The sequence below is a fragment of the Poromitra crassiceps genome (genome assembly GCF_964638095.1).
Source record: "Poromitra crassiceps genome assembly, chromosome: 4".
Classification (NCBI taxonomy): Eukaryota; Metazoa; Chordata; class Actinopteri; order Beryciformes; family Melamphaidae; genus Poromitra; species Poromitra crassiceps.
Window position 1 is genome coordinate 53799979 of NC_139626.1, and position 18244 is coordinate 53818222.

At 43.3% G+C, this 18244-nt stretch overlaps 1 protein-coding gene across 2 annotated transcripts in view; it reads right to left on the reverse strand.

The window, feature by feature from the left end:
• Positions 1 to 17810, reverse strand: part of LOC310775474 (sialoadhesin-like) — a 50619-nt gene extending 32809 nt beyond the window's left edge. For both annotated transcript variants that reach the window (XM_083635626.1, XM_083635625.1), the window contains exons 1-4: positions 17736 to 17810; positions 13297 to 13341; positions 12241 to 12594; positions 1 to 171 (exon numbers count right to left, since the gene is read on the reverse strand). The exon at positions 1 to 171 is cut by the window's left edge and continues 60 nt beyond it. In XM_083635626.1, coding sequence (XP_083491752.1) covers positions 1 to 171; positions 12241 to 12594; positions 13297 to 13341; positions 17736 to 17790 — 625 coding nt within the window. In that variant the 5' untranslated portion in view covers positions 17791 to 17810. The remainder of the gene's footprint in view (positions 172 to 12240; positions 12595 to 13296; positions 13342 to 17735) is intronic.
• Between the last annotated feature and the right edge of the window lie 434 nt (positions 17811 to 18244).

Here is an 18244-nt window from a genome sequence, read left to right on the forward strand (position 1 = left end):
GATAAAAGATGGCTGTATAAGAAGAAGTTTCTTCATACTGTCTGTATCCATTCCAGTACCAGATGTAGGAAGGACGAGCAGCTAGAAGACATCTGCTGACACACTTCAGATCTACCGCCTGATGTCCCTGATGAGGTCTGACTGTTGATGTGTCCACCTGCACCTGGAGATCTGATATGTGAACATGAACAGAAATGTCATTAGAGACTAAACATTCAATCACACACACACACACACACACACACACACACACACACACAGTTCGAGTTATGGGGGCGGAGCTCCCATAGAGAGTCTGATGTCCTGCATTTTGCGAGAGAGAGAGGCAGAGAGAGAGAGAGAGAGGCAGAGAGAGAGAGAGAGGCAGAGAGAGAGAGAGAGAGAGAGAGAGAGAGAGAGGCAGAGAGAGAGAGAGAGAGAGAGCGCGAGGTAGAGATGCAGAGAGGGAGGCGCGCGACAGAGAGAGATGTCCCGCTTTTTGCGAGAGGGGGCGTCTCTCTCGCGCGCCAGTAGGCTGCTCATCAGACACGTTAGTGACTCATCATCATCACATACAGAAGAGCACAATCATTCCTCGATACAAGACGTCAGATGGAGGCTGAACAAACACATGATGAGTTTTGTAAATAAGAGACATATTGTAGACCAGCTGCCTAGAAGTTATCAGTCCTCATCAACAACACCCAGCACATAACTTACAACTGTCAATCATGCAGTTGACTTACTGTATTGGGAAACTTACCTACAGAAGCTATCACAGAGCAACATGAAGCTAACTAGCCTTTTGACCGTAGTCCAGATTGCCCAGGGAATATTAGAAAGAATATCTAAATGTCTTCTTATACTTTTCCTTGGTGGCTGAGTGTTGTTTATAACTCCAAACAGTTGAGCAGAATCTCTCTTCATACACGTTTCTCTCTACCAGAGCCCCGCCCCCCCCCCCACGTTTTCCCCCGTGTCAAGTTAACCGAAGCTAACCAGCATGAACAACATCACTTCCTGTTCTAACCAAATTTCAAAGTAAGATACATTTGGCATTTTTTTTAATAATACCAAAGTAAAAATAATGAATGTATGTGACATGCTAGACATAACATAGGATTCATATTTTACTATACAATTGCATGGACTGATCAGGAAGTGATTACATTGTTCTAAGTGTCACAAACTCATCAAAGTATGCTATCTGGCAACGTAGGTCCAGTGATGGAAGTGAGTGGGCACTGCCCGTTTTAACTTGACAACAAAAACATTCTAAATTGAACCCCAGCTCACTTCCTGTTGCAGTGTTTGCTATGGACATAAAAGAAAAAAAAACATTCAAGTGCAGGACTGACCATTCCGTGAAAACCGTCTATACAGCTGAGCAGCGAAAACAAAAGTAACGATGTCAAGTGAATATTTCTGCAGTTTGCCAAATGCTGAGAAAAAGGAAGTGCTGTGGGGTTGCGCTCTGGTGAAAACCGTCTATAGGCCTACTTGAAAGAAGGCGAGTGAGAAAAGGAGCAGGTTATAAGAGTAAGACTGAATAATGACATCACAACAGTCATGACTGAATAATGACATCACAACAGTCATGACTGAATAATGACATCACAACAGTCATGACTGAATAATGACATCACAACAGTCTAATCCTCATGTTAATTCAACTGGCTTCAAACGGCCACAATTTGAGAAAAGTGGCCAAAATGTTTCAGGTCGCCGTTGATTTTAGGAACTCCCACAATGAGCTCAGATTATAAATGGAACCCTGCACACACTCCATCAGCATTATTTCCAAGACTATAGTGCAGTGACCGTTCACTTCTCTCTCTCTCTTTCTCTCTCTCTCTCTCTCCACTCTCTCTCTCCTCTCTCTCTTTCTCTCTCTCTCTCTCTCTCTCTCTCTTTCTCTCTCTCCTCTCTCCTCTCTCCTCTCTCTCTCTCTCTCTCTCACTCTCTTTCTCTCTCTCTCTTGACCTCTCACCTCAAGATATCTGAATGAGAATGGGTTCTATGGGTACCCACAAGTCTCCCCTTTACAGACATGCAGACTTTATGCTAATCCCATGAGGTTTTTTGGCACACACAAACATGCAGTATTATTTTGGCCTATTCTATTTGAATATTTCTGCATACTGGGGTCCATAAACAGTCTTGGAATGACATAAATTGGTACGAGTGGAAAGCTGAGACTCTTGTGTATTCAATGAGCCAAACTGTATTCATGTATGGTGATGTTATGTCCCTATAGGAGCCAGCACTCCAAATGTCTTTTCATATGATTTCATTCCTCAAACCTGACCAACGCTGAGGAAGGTCTTTGACTGAAACATCCGTTGTCTGCTGCCCAGGTTTGAGGATATTAAATCATATGAAAAGACATTTGGAGTGCTGGCTTCTCTCTTCTCTGAACTATTTGCTTGCCCTGCACCCAGTGAGTTTTTAATCCATTTTGAGTGTGCTCGTGTAACCCGTGTGTTTTCCCTCTGCGTTGTGTTCTGGCTAGAGACGTGTGTGGTGACATTCATAAATCAGGAGGCAAGAGGCAGCACTACTGGGTCTCAAGCTCTTTACTGTATTACAAAAGAAAAAGAAAAAAGCTGTTTTCCATAAAACTGCGATACAAATGAAACAATAAGCTATAAATAAAAAGCGGCTTCAAGCGGAGAAATCACCATGACACAGCCATCTCGTTGCCATTCCCATCCAACTGTGTTTCTGGAGCTGTGCACATGTGCACAAAGTGACGTCACCACAGGGGTGCGTTCACACACAACAACAACAGAGCACTCAAATAAGGCCATGTGCACAAAGTCACGTCACCACGGGGGTGCGTTCACACACAACAACAACAGAGCACTCAAATAAGGCCATGTCCACACGGAGACGGAAGCAATCTTTTTTTTTCTCGTTTAAGAAAAGTTTTCCATAAACACGGAATCGTTTCAAGAAATGTGTGTATCCACATGAAACCACTGAATACCACTGAAACCGCTGTAGTATATATGCCAGGCTGGTAAGTGGCACTGTAACGCTGCCACAAAGTACACCAAAAACAGAGAATAAGACAATCTCGTCAATAATGGCATTCAACCACTAGGGGCGTACAGTCTATAATGTGTATCTCACTGTAGCGAGCAGCTTAAACCTGGCTTTGCGGGGCGGTTTGCCATGTCGATGAATAAAATGATTAAACCTATAGGCTACAGGCAAATGCAGAGCTGTTCAGCAGGGCTGATGGTCTCCCTGTAGCCTACAATATAGAACCAGGGCTGTAGTGGTGGCTAAACGCACGTAAATGGCGTTTACGTACCTTTTTCAATGCTCTGCAGCGTTTAGGCACCTTTTAAGATCGTTTACTCACATGTTTAAATCGTTTATGCACACTTATTATTGCACAAGTTTTAACACGTTCGCGTAAACTCTGTTGATGCGGAGACCACGCCAAGCACGTCACACACCAAAAGAAAAGAAAAAAGATTACACATGGGCATGGCACTGACCAGGATCTCCGCGAACCGTAGCCTATTTTTGTGGAGTGCTCCGCGGGAAAGGTACACGGCCCCGGTCACGTTGGTGCCTTTATCGAGCTGTGCTTGCCTGCCCAGACAGCGCTCCCTTCAAACAACTTAACGGTGCCATTGTGCCAGCGATGCGCAATGCGCATTTGGAGAGCTGAACATAGGTAAGGTTGGTTAAAAATGTGTGTCCGGAGTGGGGAAAATCATATAGGCTCACCATTTTACAACTGAAGAGTGAATCACTGGTGTAAGAAACATGATTGATTTCCCTCTGATCAAGTAAAGTTTGTAACATTAGGTGCGTGCGAGTCGACTTGAATAGTCCAGGTGCTAGGCTACTGTATAAAGCCAATATAATACGACCATGTTGAAAACTATCTAGAAACATACTGGTGTTTGTTGTGCCGAGATCTGTATAAATAAATATTGGCTGACTAAAATTTAGTGGCCAGAGTGGCAGAACCACTTTTATTTCCATGTACAGTAGGCTATGTTGTCTACCTAATACCTATCCTTGCCCAATGTGTTTGTGGACAGTTTGAATTATATATTGGTATTCAAGAATCACAGATTCAATCTGTCTACATACGTTTAGCTATAAAGCTGAAGCTGACAATCACAGGTACAGTGTGTGTGAGAGAGAGAACTATATTACTCTTCAAACTGTATATACTGGGTTCATACAAGGTCCTTTAAAGTAGGCTACTGTATAATTTAACTTTTCATACCTGGAGAAATTCAACAAATGTTCAATAAATACATTTTATATTGATTGTTTAGGCCTAATTATTTGTAAAGTCACAACACATTAGAGATGTATGTAGTTCATTTTGCTCTCAAATGCACCAGGTTGATGAATTTTACTTTAAAATGTAAAAAAAAAATCTTCCGGGGGAGAATCCCCCCGGACCCCCCTTGAGGGGCAAGGCCCATCCCATAGCCAGCTACTTTTTCTATCTGGCTGGCTATTCAGAAATGTGGGGGAACCCCCTGATATACCTTATAGGGCTATATGATTCAGATTAAGTTGTTCTATATACTCTCATATTTTGTCTTGTATATCGGTCACGGAAGCTTATTTATGCCGGTGCCGCGTGAGAAAGCTGCCTCGAGTCAAAAGTATAGTTTACCCACCTTTTTTTTTACCACTACAGCACTGTATAGAACGTTAACTATCGGTAACGTTCCTGATATGATCCACTTCCATGATCTTTAGACATATGTTGCAAACACATCCCAGCATATTGGCCACTCCTGCACATCACAGCACAGGCTAAATGATGCAACATAAATATACATTATATAAACGCATGGCATAAATGTGTTTTTATTGAAAAAGTGGCGTCAAGTAAGCTATAGTCTTGTTGGAGTGGACACGAGTGGACATCACAGTGCAACCGAGTGGTCGTCAAACCTCTCACTTCACTATTCACGTTGTATTTGCGAGGGATATATATAGAGCATCCCGAGTATGTCCGTTACACTCAGGGTTTACATTTCATTTCATTTAATTTCATTTTGTCCAATATTAAAATATTCCAGAATTGCATGTTGTATTAAAAATAAATATTATTTCTATCTAACACGTTTAGCCTGATTTTTACCGCATTCAAGACAACTCGGACCGCCGTAAGTTTCAACACGGAACCTCCGGTTCGGACAGATTTGCGTTCACGCTGCACGTCCCGCTCGGCGGGAAAACCCAAACTGTTGCTATAGCAACCTGCGTTAGCATGGTAGCTACGCGTGATTTCTAACCCCACATAGGATAAGCAATAACCACGCCCTGTGCCCGCCTACGCAGCAGTCAAGCGCCGGGATTGGCCAGGAGCAAGTCTAAGAGCTTCGCTTTATATTGAAATGTTATTTTAGATTTAGAATGTTAATTTTCTATAAAACACAATACATTTTAATGTAATTCCACAACATTTATTTTTGGCCCTCGGCCCTCCACCCAGATTGAGTTTTGGCCCTTCATGGGAAAGAATTTGGGCACCCCTGCTTTACAACCACAAACTAGACAGCTAGGACAGGCCTCTCTTTCTCTCTTTCTCTCTCTCTCTCTCTCTCTCTCATTATATTGGTCTCTCTCTCTCTCATTATATTAGTCTCTCTCTCTCTCTCTCTCTCTCTCATTCTATTAGTCTCTCTCTCTCTCTCGTGTGCGTTTTCCAATTGTGTTTGATAGCGAGCGCCATGTGAGCAATCCGTGTGGGCTTTCACATCCATGCACGCTCTAACTCGCTCTCTTTCCTCTCTTTCTCCCCCCTCGCTCTCTTTCCTCTCTTTCCTCTCTCTCCCCCTCTTTCCTCTCTCTGCCCCTCTCTTTCCCCTCTCTATCTCTTTCCTCTCTCTCCCCCTCTCTTTCCTCTCTCTCTCCCCTCTATCTCTCTCTATATGTCTCTCTCCTCCCTCTCTTTCCTCTCTCAGGATGACACACAGAGGCTTCAGCAGCAGATACAAATTAAGTCATGATTCTGTTTTTCATCAGTGGATTTTGATGTGTAGTTTTTCATTTCTGTTTTGAAAAGAAAATAGAATTACCACTAAAAGAAGAAGAAGAAATCAAAACATGGACCATGAGGCATGTGATTAGGCCACTTTTGTAATGTACTAAAATAAACATAATAATAAGATGTGGTGATGCTGATGATAATAATAGCTCAGGGAAATGTCCGGCCCCCGGGCCCTTAGGTTTCTGACAATGTGGCCCTCTGAACATAATAGTTGAATAGCCCTGACCTATAGAGACACTGCATGAAATAGGCCACGCCCATCACAGGGGAAAAGCTCCATTCATTTCCACACACCAGCGTCATTTTCCTTGAATTACTGTAAACATAGCTAAAAGCTGTTGTGTGGTGGGCTGCGCAGACAACAAATGTAAAAAATCGCCAGTTAAAGTTTTTTTGTACTCCTGAGCAAAACAAGGAAGCCATTGAGAATTGGCAAGAAGAAAAATGTGGATCTAGCTGTCAAGGAAGTAAGTTGGAGTGTTCATCTTCCGTATATCTTTTTGTGCAACACGCAACCATGCACGCGACATAGGAGAACGCCAGGATAGAGACATTGCGTAACGCGTCATCATTCAGAAACCATGCCCAAGACGGGGGAAAACACAAACTCCTGTCCAATCCTGGCGTTCTATATGTCACGTGCATGGTTGCGTGTTGCACCAAAAGATCGTATAAACAGAAGATGAACACTCCAACTTACTTCTTGACAGCTATCCACATTTTTCTTCTCGCCAATTCTCAATGGCTTCCTTGTTTTGCTCGGGAATAAAAAAAAAACTTTAATTGGCGATTTTTTACATTTGTTGTGTGCGCAGCCCAGCCCACCACACAACAGCTTTTAGCTATGTTTAATTCAAGGAAAAATGACGCTGGTGAATGGGAGTGAACGGACCGATTTCCCCAGTGATGGGCGTGGCCTATTTCTTGCAGTGTCTCTATTGGAGGGGGCGTTTCTGTTTTCCCCCGTTTTGGGCGTGGCTTCTGGATGATGACGCATTACGCATGGCATTCAGGGGATATACAGTATGGCTTTCCAACGGTTTCTGAGCTATTTCCACCTAGTGCTCACCAGCCAATTACCAAAAGATGCAATCAACCCCAAAATTACAAACACATTATGAGACATAATAGACTACTTGCACAACTCCACTACTTCCTGAAATGAGTAGGGCATACTGGTTTCCTGTCCTACACTACAGAGCTGTATAATAGAAGAGTTCCGACATCTCCATTCACGCCAAGAGAGAGGGAGCGCGTATGAGAGAGATGTCCCGCATTTTCAGAGAGGGGGGGGCTAGAGAAAGAGGGTATCTCTCGCGCCCATGCGCTCCCTCTCTCTCTCTGCCTCTCTCGCGCGTGCGTGCTCCCTCTCTCTCGCTCGCGCGTGCTCCCTCTCTCTGCCTCTCTCTCTCCCCCGCGCATTGCTTTTCTCTCTCGCGCTCCCTCTCCTCTCTTCAGTCTCTTCTCTCAATCGCTCTCTCTCTCTCTCTCTCTCTCTCTCTCTCTCTCTCTCTCTCTCAAATTCAAATTGCCTTCTTGCATGAATGTCATAACAACAATTTTGCCAAAGCATCAAGAAACAATCATATTAAACATTAAACATCACTCCTCACGAACAATAGCCTACAATAATACAGTAGCAATACAATGCAATCATAATAATAATAATACGCATTATGAAACATTGAGATTGATACACATCAGTGTGTGTGTGTAGTGGTCAGTGAGCCTGTACCTGGTGATCATCTGTCTCTGCTTCCTATCTCTGACAGCAGAGAGATATTCTGACAGTTCATAATCTCTGTTTAGGACCAGATAACATTGTAATCTGTCTACTTTGTCTTTTACTTTCTTCTTTCCAATGATCTAAATATATTTATTTACAGACTTAGAATTGGATTGACTCTGATTGGTGTTTGTGAAACAGTGCTGGTGTGAGCCTGCTCAGAGTGTGTCTGAGGAGGAGGAGCAGTTAGTCTCAGCAGCTCTCTCTCTCTCTGTCTCTCTCCATCTCCGCCCCTGCCCTCTCTCTCTCAATTCAATTTCAATTTCAAATAGCTTTATTGGCATGAAAAGACAGTGCTTATATTGCCAAAGCAAATACACATATTAACAGTACAACAATAAGGGAATTATAATAATAAATGAATGTACAGTCGAAGATGTATAATGTACAGTCAACAGTCTCTCTCTCTCCATGTCTCTCTCTCTCTCTCCCCTCTCTCTGTCTCTCTCTCCTCTCCTCTCTCTCTCCCCTCTCTCCGTCTGTCTCTCTCTCCTCTTCTCTCTCTGTCTCTCTCCCCTCTCTCTGACTGCCTGCATCTTTACACAAAGCTCTCACATGTTATTTGGCACAGTTGAAGACAGTTGAAGCCTCAAATCTTTCTCAGCAGCATCCAGTCTTTCTTTTTTCCAATATTTTATTTAAAAAATTTGTATGAAACAATATACGAGACAATACCAGACAGACAGGCTCAGACACGGGGGGGGCATACATACATCATTGACATGTAACATTGCAATGTGGTGCTACCAGCGACTGCGCTGTGATTGACAGCGCAAGTTGGCCAATCAGATGGCCAACAAAGATGTCTTCGCCATTCTCCCGAGTGGATTTGGGTTTGACTGGATCCGACGCTGATTGGCTGAAGGAGTTGTCTGTCAAGTCAACTACGCCCGCCCATGCTCCCGCCCCTGCTAAAGACTGGGTGAAGAGTTGCGTCCAGACCGTCTCGTAGAACCAAATGAAATGTGAGTTCATGTGACGGACTGGTTTACCAGGCTATAAAATCCTCCTGGTTGATTTTTTCTGGGGAGGTTATCACTGGGTCTCACAAAGTGTTCTGTATTTACCAAGGGAGGAGGGTGGCCAAGGGCTAATACACCTCTTTCACTGCTTCAGAGACTGTGTGAGGCTCAGGCCTCTCTGCAATGTGCTGGTTTGCTTGTTTGCTTTTCTTGGTGCCGTTTTTACTTTTTCTGTCTTTATTTTTGGTCTCCAGTGTGGCAAGAGTAAACAGAGGATGGGACAGATTGTAAATGTCTTGCTGGGGCAGGCAAAGATGGCGGTGTACCTCAGCAGGAAGAGGAAAATAGATGCAGATGTCCAAGTAGACCTTGTAGTCTTATTTAAAGCTCTGGTTAGGGTGAGAGTAACCATAGACCAGAGCCCTTTTCCCACATGCGCTTTGTACCGCAAAATGACCGGAACGTGGTCTAATGCCTGCAAGTGAGAAAGGCGCCGTGCCGGTATAAGCGCGACCCCGTCGTCCCCGACATTTCACCACTTTCGACCAAGTCAGAAGAGCGGTATGATCTTAAGGGGACGCAAGTGGAAACGGGTGCAGTCATTTTCCGCGACAGCGGTCCTTCAATCATGGGCGAGGAGTAGCCTACACACGTTGCTTAATGTTCCAGCGGGCATAATCTAATCATTCGCGCACATTAAAGCAAACTGGCGAAATGATCTTGTGATAGCCTAATAAGAGCAGTATGTCAGCTTGCTGATTTCCCGAAGGCAACCCCGGACACATCAAACGAAGCCAGTCTGCTTTCTCTACATACAAGCGTTGAGCAGCTTGCAAGCCTTTCTCGCTGTGTCTGTCTGTGGCTGCTGCTCTCGAGCAGACAGGGGAGGGGGTAAATCGGCTGTGTTTATTACGCTGGCGGCTTGACGCTGCTCTTAAGTCAAACGAGTGTGATTTATTGTGTGACAACTGACAAGCGAACTTATTTCGAGTTTTGCCGACCCCCCAAATAAGCTCCCCCTTCCCCCCGCCCCCCCCCAACATACAGGTAAATTCGCTGATAGATTCCCACATGCGCGAGCCGAAGTGTGAAGGGAAATGTCCGATATTGACTTACAGGTAATTTTCCGGTATGCATGTGGGAAAAGGGCTTATGAGTACTACAAGAGAATGCAGGACATGGGAGTGTTTCAGAGCAGGTGATGTCTGGGGGAAGCTGTGTGCAGGCTGGAGGGAGGAGAGCTGCTTTTTAACACACAGTTGGGATGAGGGGGCTTGACAATGTGTATGAATGTCCATGACCGGTAGGTTTTGTTTTGTTTGGTGTTGGTAAATGGTAAATGGTAAATGGCCTGCATTTATATAGCACTTTTATCCAAAGCGCTTTACAATCAGTAGATAGTCTACATTCACCCATTCATACACCAATACACCATCGGGAGCAAGGAGGGTTAAGTGTCTTGCCCAAGGACACAACGACAGCAGCTGGGAGGGAGCGGGGATCGAACCGCCAACCCTTGCGTCATTGGCCGACCCACTCTACCTCCTGAGCTAAAGCCGCCCCGCTGTGTTGACATTTTTTTTGAAGGGGTTGCATTGGTTCTGATTTGTGTTTTGTGAAACTTGTTTGTCCTCTGCCATGATGTACATGTTGTAGGTAGAGGTTTCATTAAAGGCTTGTTAAAACTCAAACTCTCTCTCTCTGTCTCTCTCGCGCGCTCTCCCTCTCAGACCCCCTTCTCACCAAACGCAAATATTGCAGGATATTTGTCCAAACTATTTTATGAAGTAGGCCTACTTCCAGTTTGTTCGGGACACTCATAGCCTGAACACGAGAGCTAGCATAGCGAACTTGAAACTACTCAAACTGAAAAGCAAAGTTGGGACAAGTACATTCCTCTATAGAGGAGAGGAGAGGAAGAAGATCCCTAACAAAATTAAATCTACAAAATCTCTGAATGGTTTAAAAAACCTAAAAACAATCAAAAGCATTTTGAAAGCTAGAGTGAAGCTAATTGGTGAGGGGAAAACTGGCATGGCCATTTTCAAAGAGGTCCCTTGACCTCTGACCTCAAGATATCTGAATGAGATATGGGTTCTATGGGTACCCACAAGTCTCCCCTTTACAGACATGCACACTTTATGCTAATCCCATGAGGTTTTTTGGCACACACACACACACACACACACACACACACACACACACACACACACAGTTTTATTTTTGGCCTATTCTATTTGAATATTTCTGCATACTGGGGTCCATAAACAGTCTTGGAATTGCATAAATTACGATACGATACGATACGATACGATACGATATACTTTATTGTCAGTTCACACTGAAATTTGTCTTGCAAGACAGCGGCAGTCCCATGCACAAACACATGACAATGACATGATGAATTGGTACGAGTGGAAAGCTGAGACTCTTGTTTATTCAATGAGCCAAACTGTATTCATGTGTGGTGATGTTATGTCCCTATAGGAGCCATTTCATTGGAGTGAGACTTTTTTTTTACTTGACCTCACTGTATAAAATGATATAGGATCATCATAGTCATGAAACTTTACAACCACAAACTAGACACATAGGGCAGGCCTATACCGGCCTCTCTCTCTCTCTCTCTCTCTCTCGCTCTCTCTCTATTGGTCTTTCTCTCTTTCGCTCACCTCCCCCCCCTCTCTCTCTCTATTCATCTCTCTCTCTCTCTCTCTCTCTCTCTCTCGCGTGTGTGTGTTTTCCAATTGCGTTTGATAGCGAGCGCCATGTGAGCAATCCCTGTCGGCTTTCACATGCACGCTCTAACTCTCTCTCTCTCTCTCTCTCTCTCTCTCTCTCTCTCTCTCTCTCTCTCTCTCTCTCTCTCTCTCTCTCTCTCTCTCACAAAGGCTTCAGCAGCAGATAAAAATCAAGTCATGTTTCTGTTTTTCATCTGTGGATTTTGATGTGGATTTTTTCATTTCTGTTTCTGTAATAGAATTACCAACATATATAATGTATATAATCTAATATTTTAAGTTGTGGTGATGCTGATGATGATAATAGCTCAGGGAAATGTCCTTAGCTTTCTGACAATGTGGTCCTCTGAACAATATAATTGAATAGTCCTGACCTATAGGGCAGTCAGGGGATGTACAGTATGGCTTTCCTGCTATATTTACAATAAGATGTTTCTGAGCAATTTCCAGAACAGAAGTGCTCACCAGCCAATTACCAAAAATATAAGGTCCACCATAATGTTCTAAGTCCTTATACACTCTAAACTTTCAACATTTGAATAGACGTCTAACCAAAACACAATGTTTATTACAGATTTATAGAAGAACTTGCCACACAGTGCTGATAACCGACTGTTTTACTATATAAAAAATAATTGCCCCCTCACACTTTAACTGCCCCCTCAGTCACTTGATTGTGGAGCTGTTTATAACTGAAGTAACAAATGGTCTGATCAAAGAGTTAGTTACCTGTGACAGTCAGATTAACTCCAGGTGAAGCAGTGTAGCTCCCAGCTGAATGGTTTGTTGTGAAGCTGAACTTGTACACAGCTGCGTCGCTCTCTCTCAGGTCTGTGATTCTCAGGCTGCAGTTCTTGTGATCACCACCATACTCCACACGACTTGCATACTTTGAGTCTGTTGTCACATCCACAGGTTCACCACCCTCCTCTTTAAACCACAACGTCTTCTTAACTGTGACAGTAAGGTCATCTAGGTAGGCTGGGTATGTGTAGGAGCAGCGTATGTCCACTGTTGATCCTTTGATGGCACAGATCTCAGTAGGAGTGTAAGTCACTCCCCAGTCATCCTGAGGCTGTACCACTGTAACACAGAGCACATCACAAACCACAATCACATTCACTAACACATTACAGGACAGACTTTCATCTGTAGTGGAGCTGCAGTAGAGCTGTACCACAACATGCAATATAAAATCCTATATATATACCGTATATATATATATATATATATATATATATATATATATATATATATAGTCACAATTCGTTAGTATGATGTTTTGTCGGTTACCCCTGGTTACCACTGTCATGTGATGTATGACGTCGCGTAAGGCTGTCATTGGGAAAGTGGGAGTTGACTTGGGTAGTCTATAATATGATGTGGCAATAAGCTGCGGCTCTCTCTCTGCCAGTCTGAACAAGGAAGACGTTGTCTCTGCCACTCCTGGTCTATTCTCTTCATCCCTTTATTTTCACGTATGGGTGTGAGTGTGTTTGTGAGATACTTTTATATTAGCGTCTAAACTACTGAACGGAAGCTGGTTGTAGCTAGCCTCCACAACCCGGCTTGAGCTGTCCCGTGAAGCTGTCTGCATCAGCTGGCCTGCTGTCTGCGCCCTGAGCTGTATGCTAGGTAAGTCAACTTCCTTTTTGCTAACATTCCATCCGACAGCCTTGTGGTTATTTCGTTCTGCTGTGGTATGTTGCGGGTCCAGTTCAACTAGACACGAGCCTAACTCCTTTTGGAACCGAACCTGTGACAATATATATATATTCGTCGCACCTGTCCTTGTAGTCAAGCCGGTCGCAGCGTTTTCCTGTCTCCTGCCTGTGGAGGCATGGAAGAGAAAGACAACAATACGCTTCTAAATGGCTCGTTTTACTTAAAAAAACCTCACAAATGGCACAGTGGACAAGTCAACAGTAGTTTGCACCTTGTGTAAAACGGAATTAAAATATCACCGAAGTACATCGAGTTTGAGCTATCACGTAAAAGCTAAGCATCCTGGAGCAGCTAGCGGCCAGCTAGCAGCCAGCTAGCTGGCGCGAGACTCATCACTCATTCTTCCTTCAGAGTCTCAGATGCGCGGGTCCTCTAACCACTGGGAGGTCGGCTCAAATGGCTTCACGCGATATACTCGTTATCAATATACACAGTTTCCAATACCGAGCCATTATTCACATGGAAGTGCCAAAGTTTTTAGCTCAGACACAGCCTTCTTCGGCTGTGTCATTTTGGGTTTTGACTGCTCCACAGCGCCGCCGCCGGAAGTATCGGTTCAGGAGTGTGCACTGCACTGTTTACAATTGTGCATTCATTTTCTATTCAAGATATATTTTGTAGACATTGTTACCTCCTGTCTACATTGCACTTCTATTGAATTGAAAATAAATCTAAAATTCAAGATCACAAAGTACATTTATTTGCATTCATTTGATTCCCAATCATGACACACTGGTAAGAATGATTAATATCTAATTAAAAATGCTTTGAAATGCAAAATAATGCAATTTTATTAATCGGGATTAAGAAAATTAATCGTTTGAGAGCCCTAATATATATATATATATATATATATATATATATAGACACACATACATACATACAAGTAAAAATCCAATATATTGACACATATTGTGATTGCATCTCATCATGCAGATCCTGGCTGGGCAGAGGCTGGGGCTGCCTTGATTAGCTTATCTGGGGCACCTGGATGCTCTCAATAGAGAGCCAAAGTGAATGTCACTTCCCGCATTTCTCTGGGCACCAGCATCCGGAAAAATATGAATGGTGGTGAACACAGCGATACGCTACCTTTTTGATCCCGTTTGAATTGTGCCACGGGACGGGAGTACACACGTCATGTTTGTCAATGTAAAAGATAACTGCAAGTCGAGAAAGTCGCAGTTTGTGGTAAAACTGTGGCACTATAAGTTATAAATCAGAAAGACTACGCACAACCAGTCGCTTCTCTCCCACCAGTCCATTGTTGTTCATGGTGTGCTGTTTAACGTGCGACACAAGATGTAGTTGATTGACAGACCTAAACCTTACGTTTCAGTTTCAGGACAAACTGCGACTTTCTTGACATGCATAGTTATCTTTTAAATTGACAAAATTTAACACGTGTACCCCGTGGCACAAACGAGATCAAAAAAGCATCATCTCTCGCCGTTCACCACCATTCACATTCGTTCAGACGCTGGTGCCCAGAGAAAGGCAGGAAGTGACGTTCACTTTGGCTCTCTATTTGAGCTGGCTGCTCTCTCTCTCTCTCTCCACCTGTTTGGTTTGAGCTTAGGCTCTCCTTATCTTACTTTCATACATCTCCAACATCTACACCACACTTTCCACTCATCCACACACTGCATTCACTACTGATGAATTACACATCTACCTTTATTTTTGAGTAATTTATTTAGTTTATAATAAGTACTTTTGTTATTCCTTTAAAACGTGTAGTCTCCCCTCGTGTGTGCAGTCCATTGAGCCTAGGATGTTACATGCATCTCTCTAAGTAGAACTGAATATGCATCTTGAAAGGATAGGACAGGATAGGACATGGACAGGACATGGACAGGACAGGACTGGACAGGACATGGACAGGTCAGGACAAACATTTTGGACAGACAAAATTGTGATTTTTTTTTAAGCCTTGTACGATTCATGCCTCCACCTGGCGATAGCCGTGGCCGGAGGCATTACTGTATGTTTTCAGGTTGTCCGACGTCCGTCCTTCCGAGGCTCGTTAATTCTCAGGAACACCTTGACGGAATTTCTTCAAATTTTACTCAAACGTCCACTTGGACTCAAGGATGAACTGACCTCACGAACACGATTTTCATGCTCGTTAACACGATATTCCAGGAACGCCCTGACTGATTTTTCTTCTTCTAATCGAGTTCAAACTTGGACTCAAGGATGAACTGATTAGATTTTGGTGGTCAAAGGTCAAAGTTCATGGTCACTCATAGCCGGCAGCTGTGGGCATTTGGTGGCAATGCCAGTCCAAATGCTTTTAATCTTTTTTTATTATTAATTTTAAATTATAGAGACATGTACACCACCATCACAGGGATGCAGACTCATTAAGAGCAAAGAAAAAAATAGGTATCATACCGGGGCAGACACCAAGTAATTCAATTAAAGCAGCTACGAGCAAGATTTTCGATTGTTATTAAACAGCCTAAATTTAATATCGATGCCTCACATCTTACCTCTAATATTAGACGAGACCAACGCAGAGTAGTCTCGCTTGAAAGCCGAGTGAATCGGCGAGTGTTGTCTTGATGATTAGTCTGTCTCATAGACTGTAAAGGTCTGTCTGCGGGCCGGTGTCATCAGGAAGTGAAATTAAATGGTTTGCGGCAGCCACTTCGGCCATAACCACAAAATTACAAAATTACAAAATTACTTTCAAACAAACTGTTGGAATATAACGAGAGATGTTCACGAGAGCAGAAAGTAACGAGGGCAGCTGTTTTGGGTCTCTTGCTACGGCCGTAAACCGTTTCTCTCTGTCTAGCAACTGTTTACAGCTGCCGTAAACTGTTTCGCTCTGCCTAGCAACAGACCCAAAACAAGAAGGACGGCTTTCCCCTCCTGCTGCCCTCGCTACTTTCTGCTCTCGCGAACATATCTCGTTATATTCTAACAGTTTGTTTGAAAGTAATTTTGGCTGCCGCAAACTGTTTCATTTCACTTCCTGATGACACCGGCCCGCAGACAGACTATACATCAAGAAAACACTCGCCGATTCACTCTGCTTTCAAGCGAGACTACTCTGCGTTGGTCTCATCTAATATTAGAGGTAAGATGTGAGGCTTCAATATTAAATTTTAGACTGTTTAATAACAATCGAAAATATTGCCCGTAGCTGCTTTAATTGAATTACTTGGTGTCTGCCCTGGTATGATACCTATTTTTTACTACTACTACTTCTACTTTCACGGCTGTTTTTACACATGTGATCAGGTGTGAAGGGAAATTCCGGGAAATAGCCGTTATTGATTTACAGGCTATGTTCCTGTACGCATGTACAGGGGCGGCTGTGGCTCAGGAGGTAGAGTGGGACGTCCACTAAGGCTTTGGATTTAAAAAAAGGTTGGTGGTTTGATCCCCGCTCCTGCAGTCTGCACAAGTTACTGAACTCCACATTGCTTCCGATGGCTGCACCAGCATCCTGCTTGCTGCCATCCATTAGGACTGTGAATCTTTACTGGCCTCACGATTCGATTACGATTCAGAGGGCTACGATTCGATTATAAAACGATTATCGATGCATCTTAAATCGATGCATCACTCTAGTTCCCCAATACATGATTTATTTTTTCTCTTTTTTCTCACTGTGTGGCTACTTTTAAAATAAAGTGCATTTGGAATTGCATTCTATTATGATCCATAATTAAAATAAACAAATGCATGTACTTCCATTATATTTTATTAATACAAATGCTGCCCTCTGTTACAAGAGTTAGCCAACAGTCAGGGTTCCAAGAATGCAAGAAAGCCACAGTAAAAGTGGAGAGTGCAGAAGAAGAAGAAGCACAAGCTTCACTGACGTTAAGCTTTACTCACGTTAAGTTGCAATAAAGAACGAGTCAAAACATATCACCTGACTGGGCATCCATCATATAAACATGCATGGTGCCAGAAGGAGAACCTTGATGATGCGACAGGACACAAAATAACAGGCTGGACACCATTCCAACAACACACACTTGATAAGCAAAAGTTGCTAAAGCTAGCTGCTAGCCGACGAACGGCTTGTATCTCCGTAACCGTAACTCGTAGAGACTCGTGGGTGACATCGTTAGATTCGGGGTGAAAAAATACATATAGTCCTTTATAGGCATCGCAATTTGCCTTTCCGTTTCCCAGAAAATGTAAATAATGTAATAATCGATTTTTTACATTTGTGAATCGATGCAGAATCGTGCACGCCCGCATCACGATGTATCTTATAATCGATTATTTTTGACACCCCTACCATCCATGTGTGCATGAATGGGTTAATATGGGCATATTGTAAAGCACTTTGGATAAAAGCTCTAAATAAATGCAATCCATTTACAATTTTTACAGATATTGATGAATGTGAGGCAATGATCTTTCTGAACATCCGACACGACTGCAGTGAAGCTTATTCCACTGTTCCACTCAGTGTAAATTGTTGTGGCTTAGATCAGCAGCAAAATGTGTAAAGTGTGATGATACAATACCTGACACAGACAGAAGGAAGAGAAGAAATCCACTTCCTGCGGCTGTAAAACCCATAGTTGGTCCTCTCCTCTCTCTATCCAAGCTGCATGGACATTCAAACACATCACCAGGCAGATCATGGACATAACGTGAGAATGTCAAAAACACACCTCTATTATTTAGCTGGCAATGCCCTGCCTGCTCTGCACTTGTATGAAGGATGTGGTCATGCAGAGGAAATTGTTGTTGGCACATATATGCTCAACAAGAGGCATAGGCCTCTATCTTCCGACAGGCGCTATCCCTAAATAGCGCTTTGCGCACTGTTTGCGCATGCCTTAAGGCACGGAAGATAGCATTCCGCCTTGCGCTGTCCGCCAGGTGTTCTGCCGAGTTTTGCTTCCCCGCCGAGCAGCAAAAAAAAAAACATCCCCCCCTCACGGGAGCTACTTGTAATGATTTATACAGAAATGTAACTGTTTCAAAGTGATATAATTGTCTGGTAGACGTGACCTCCCTGATTTCTAAG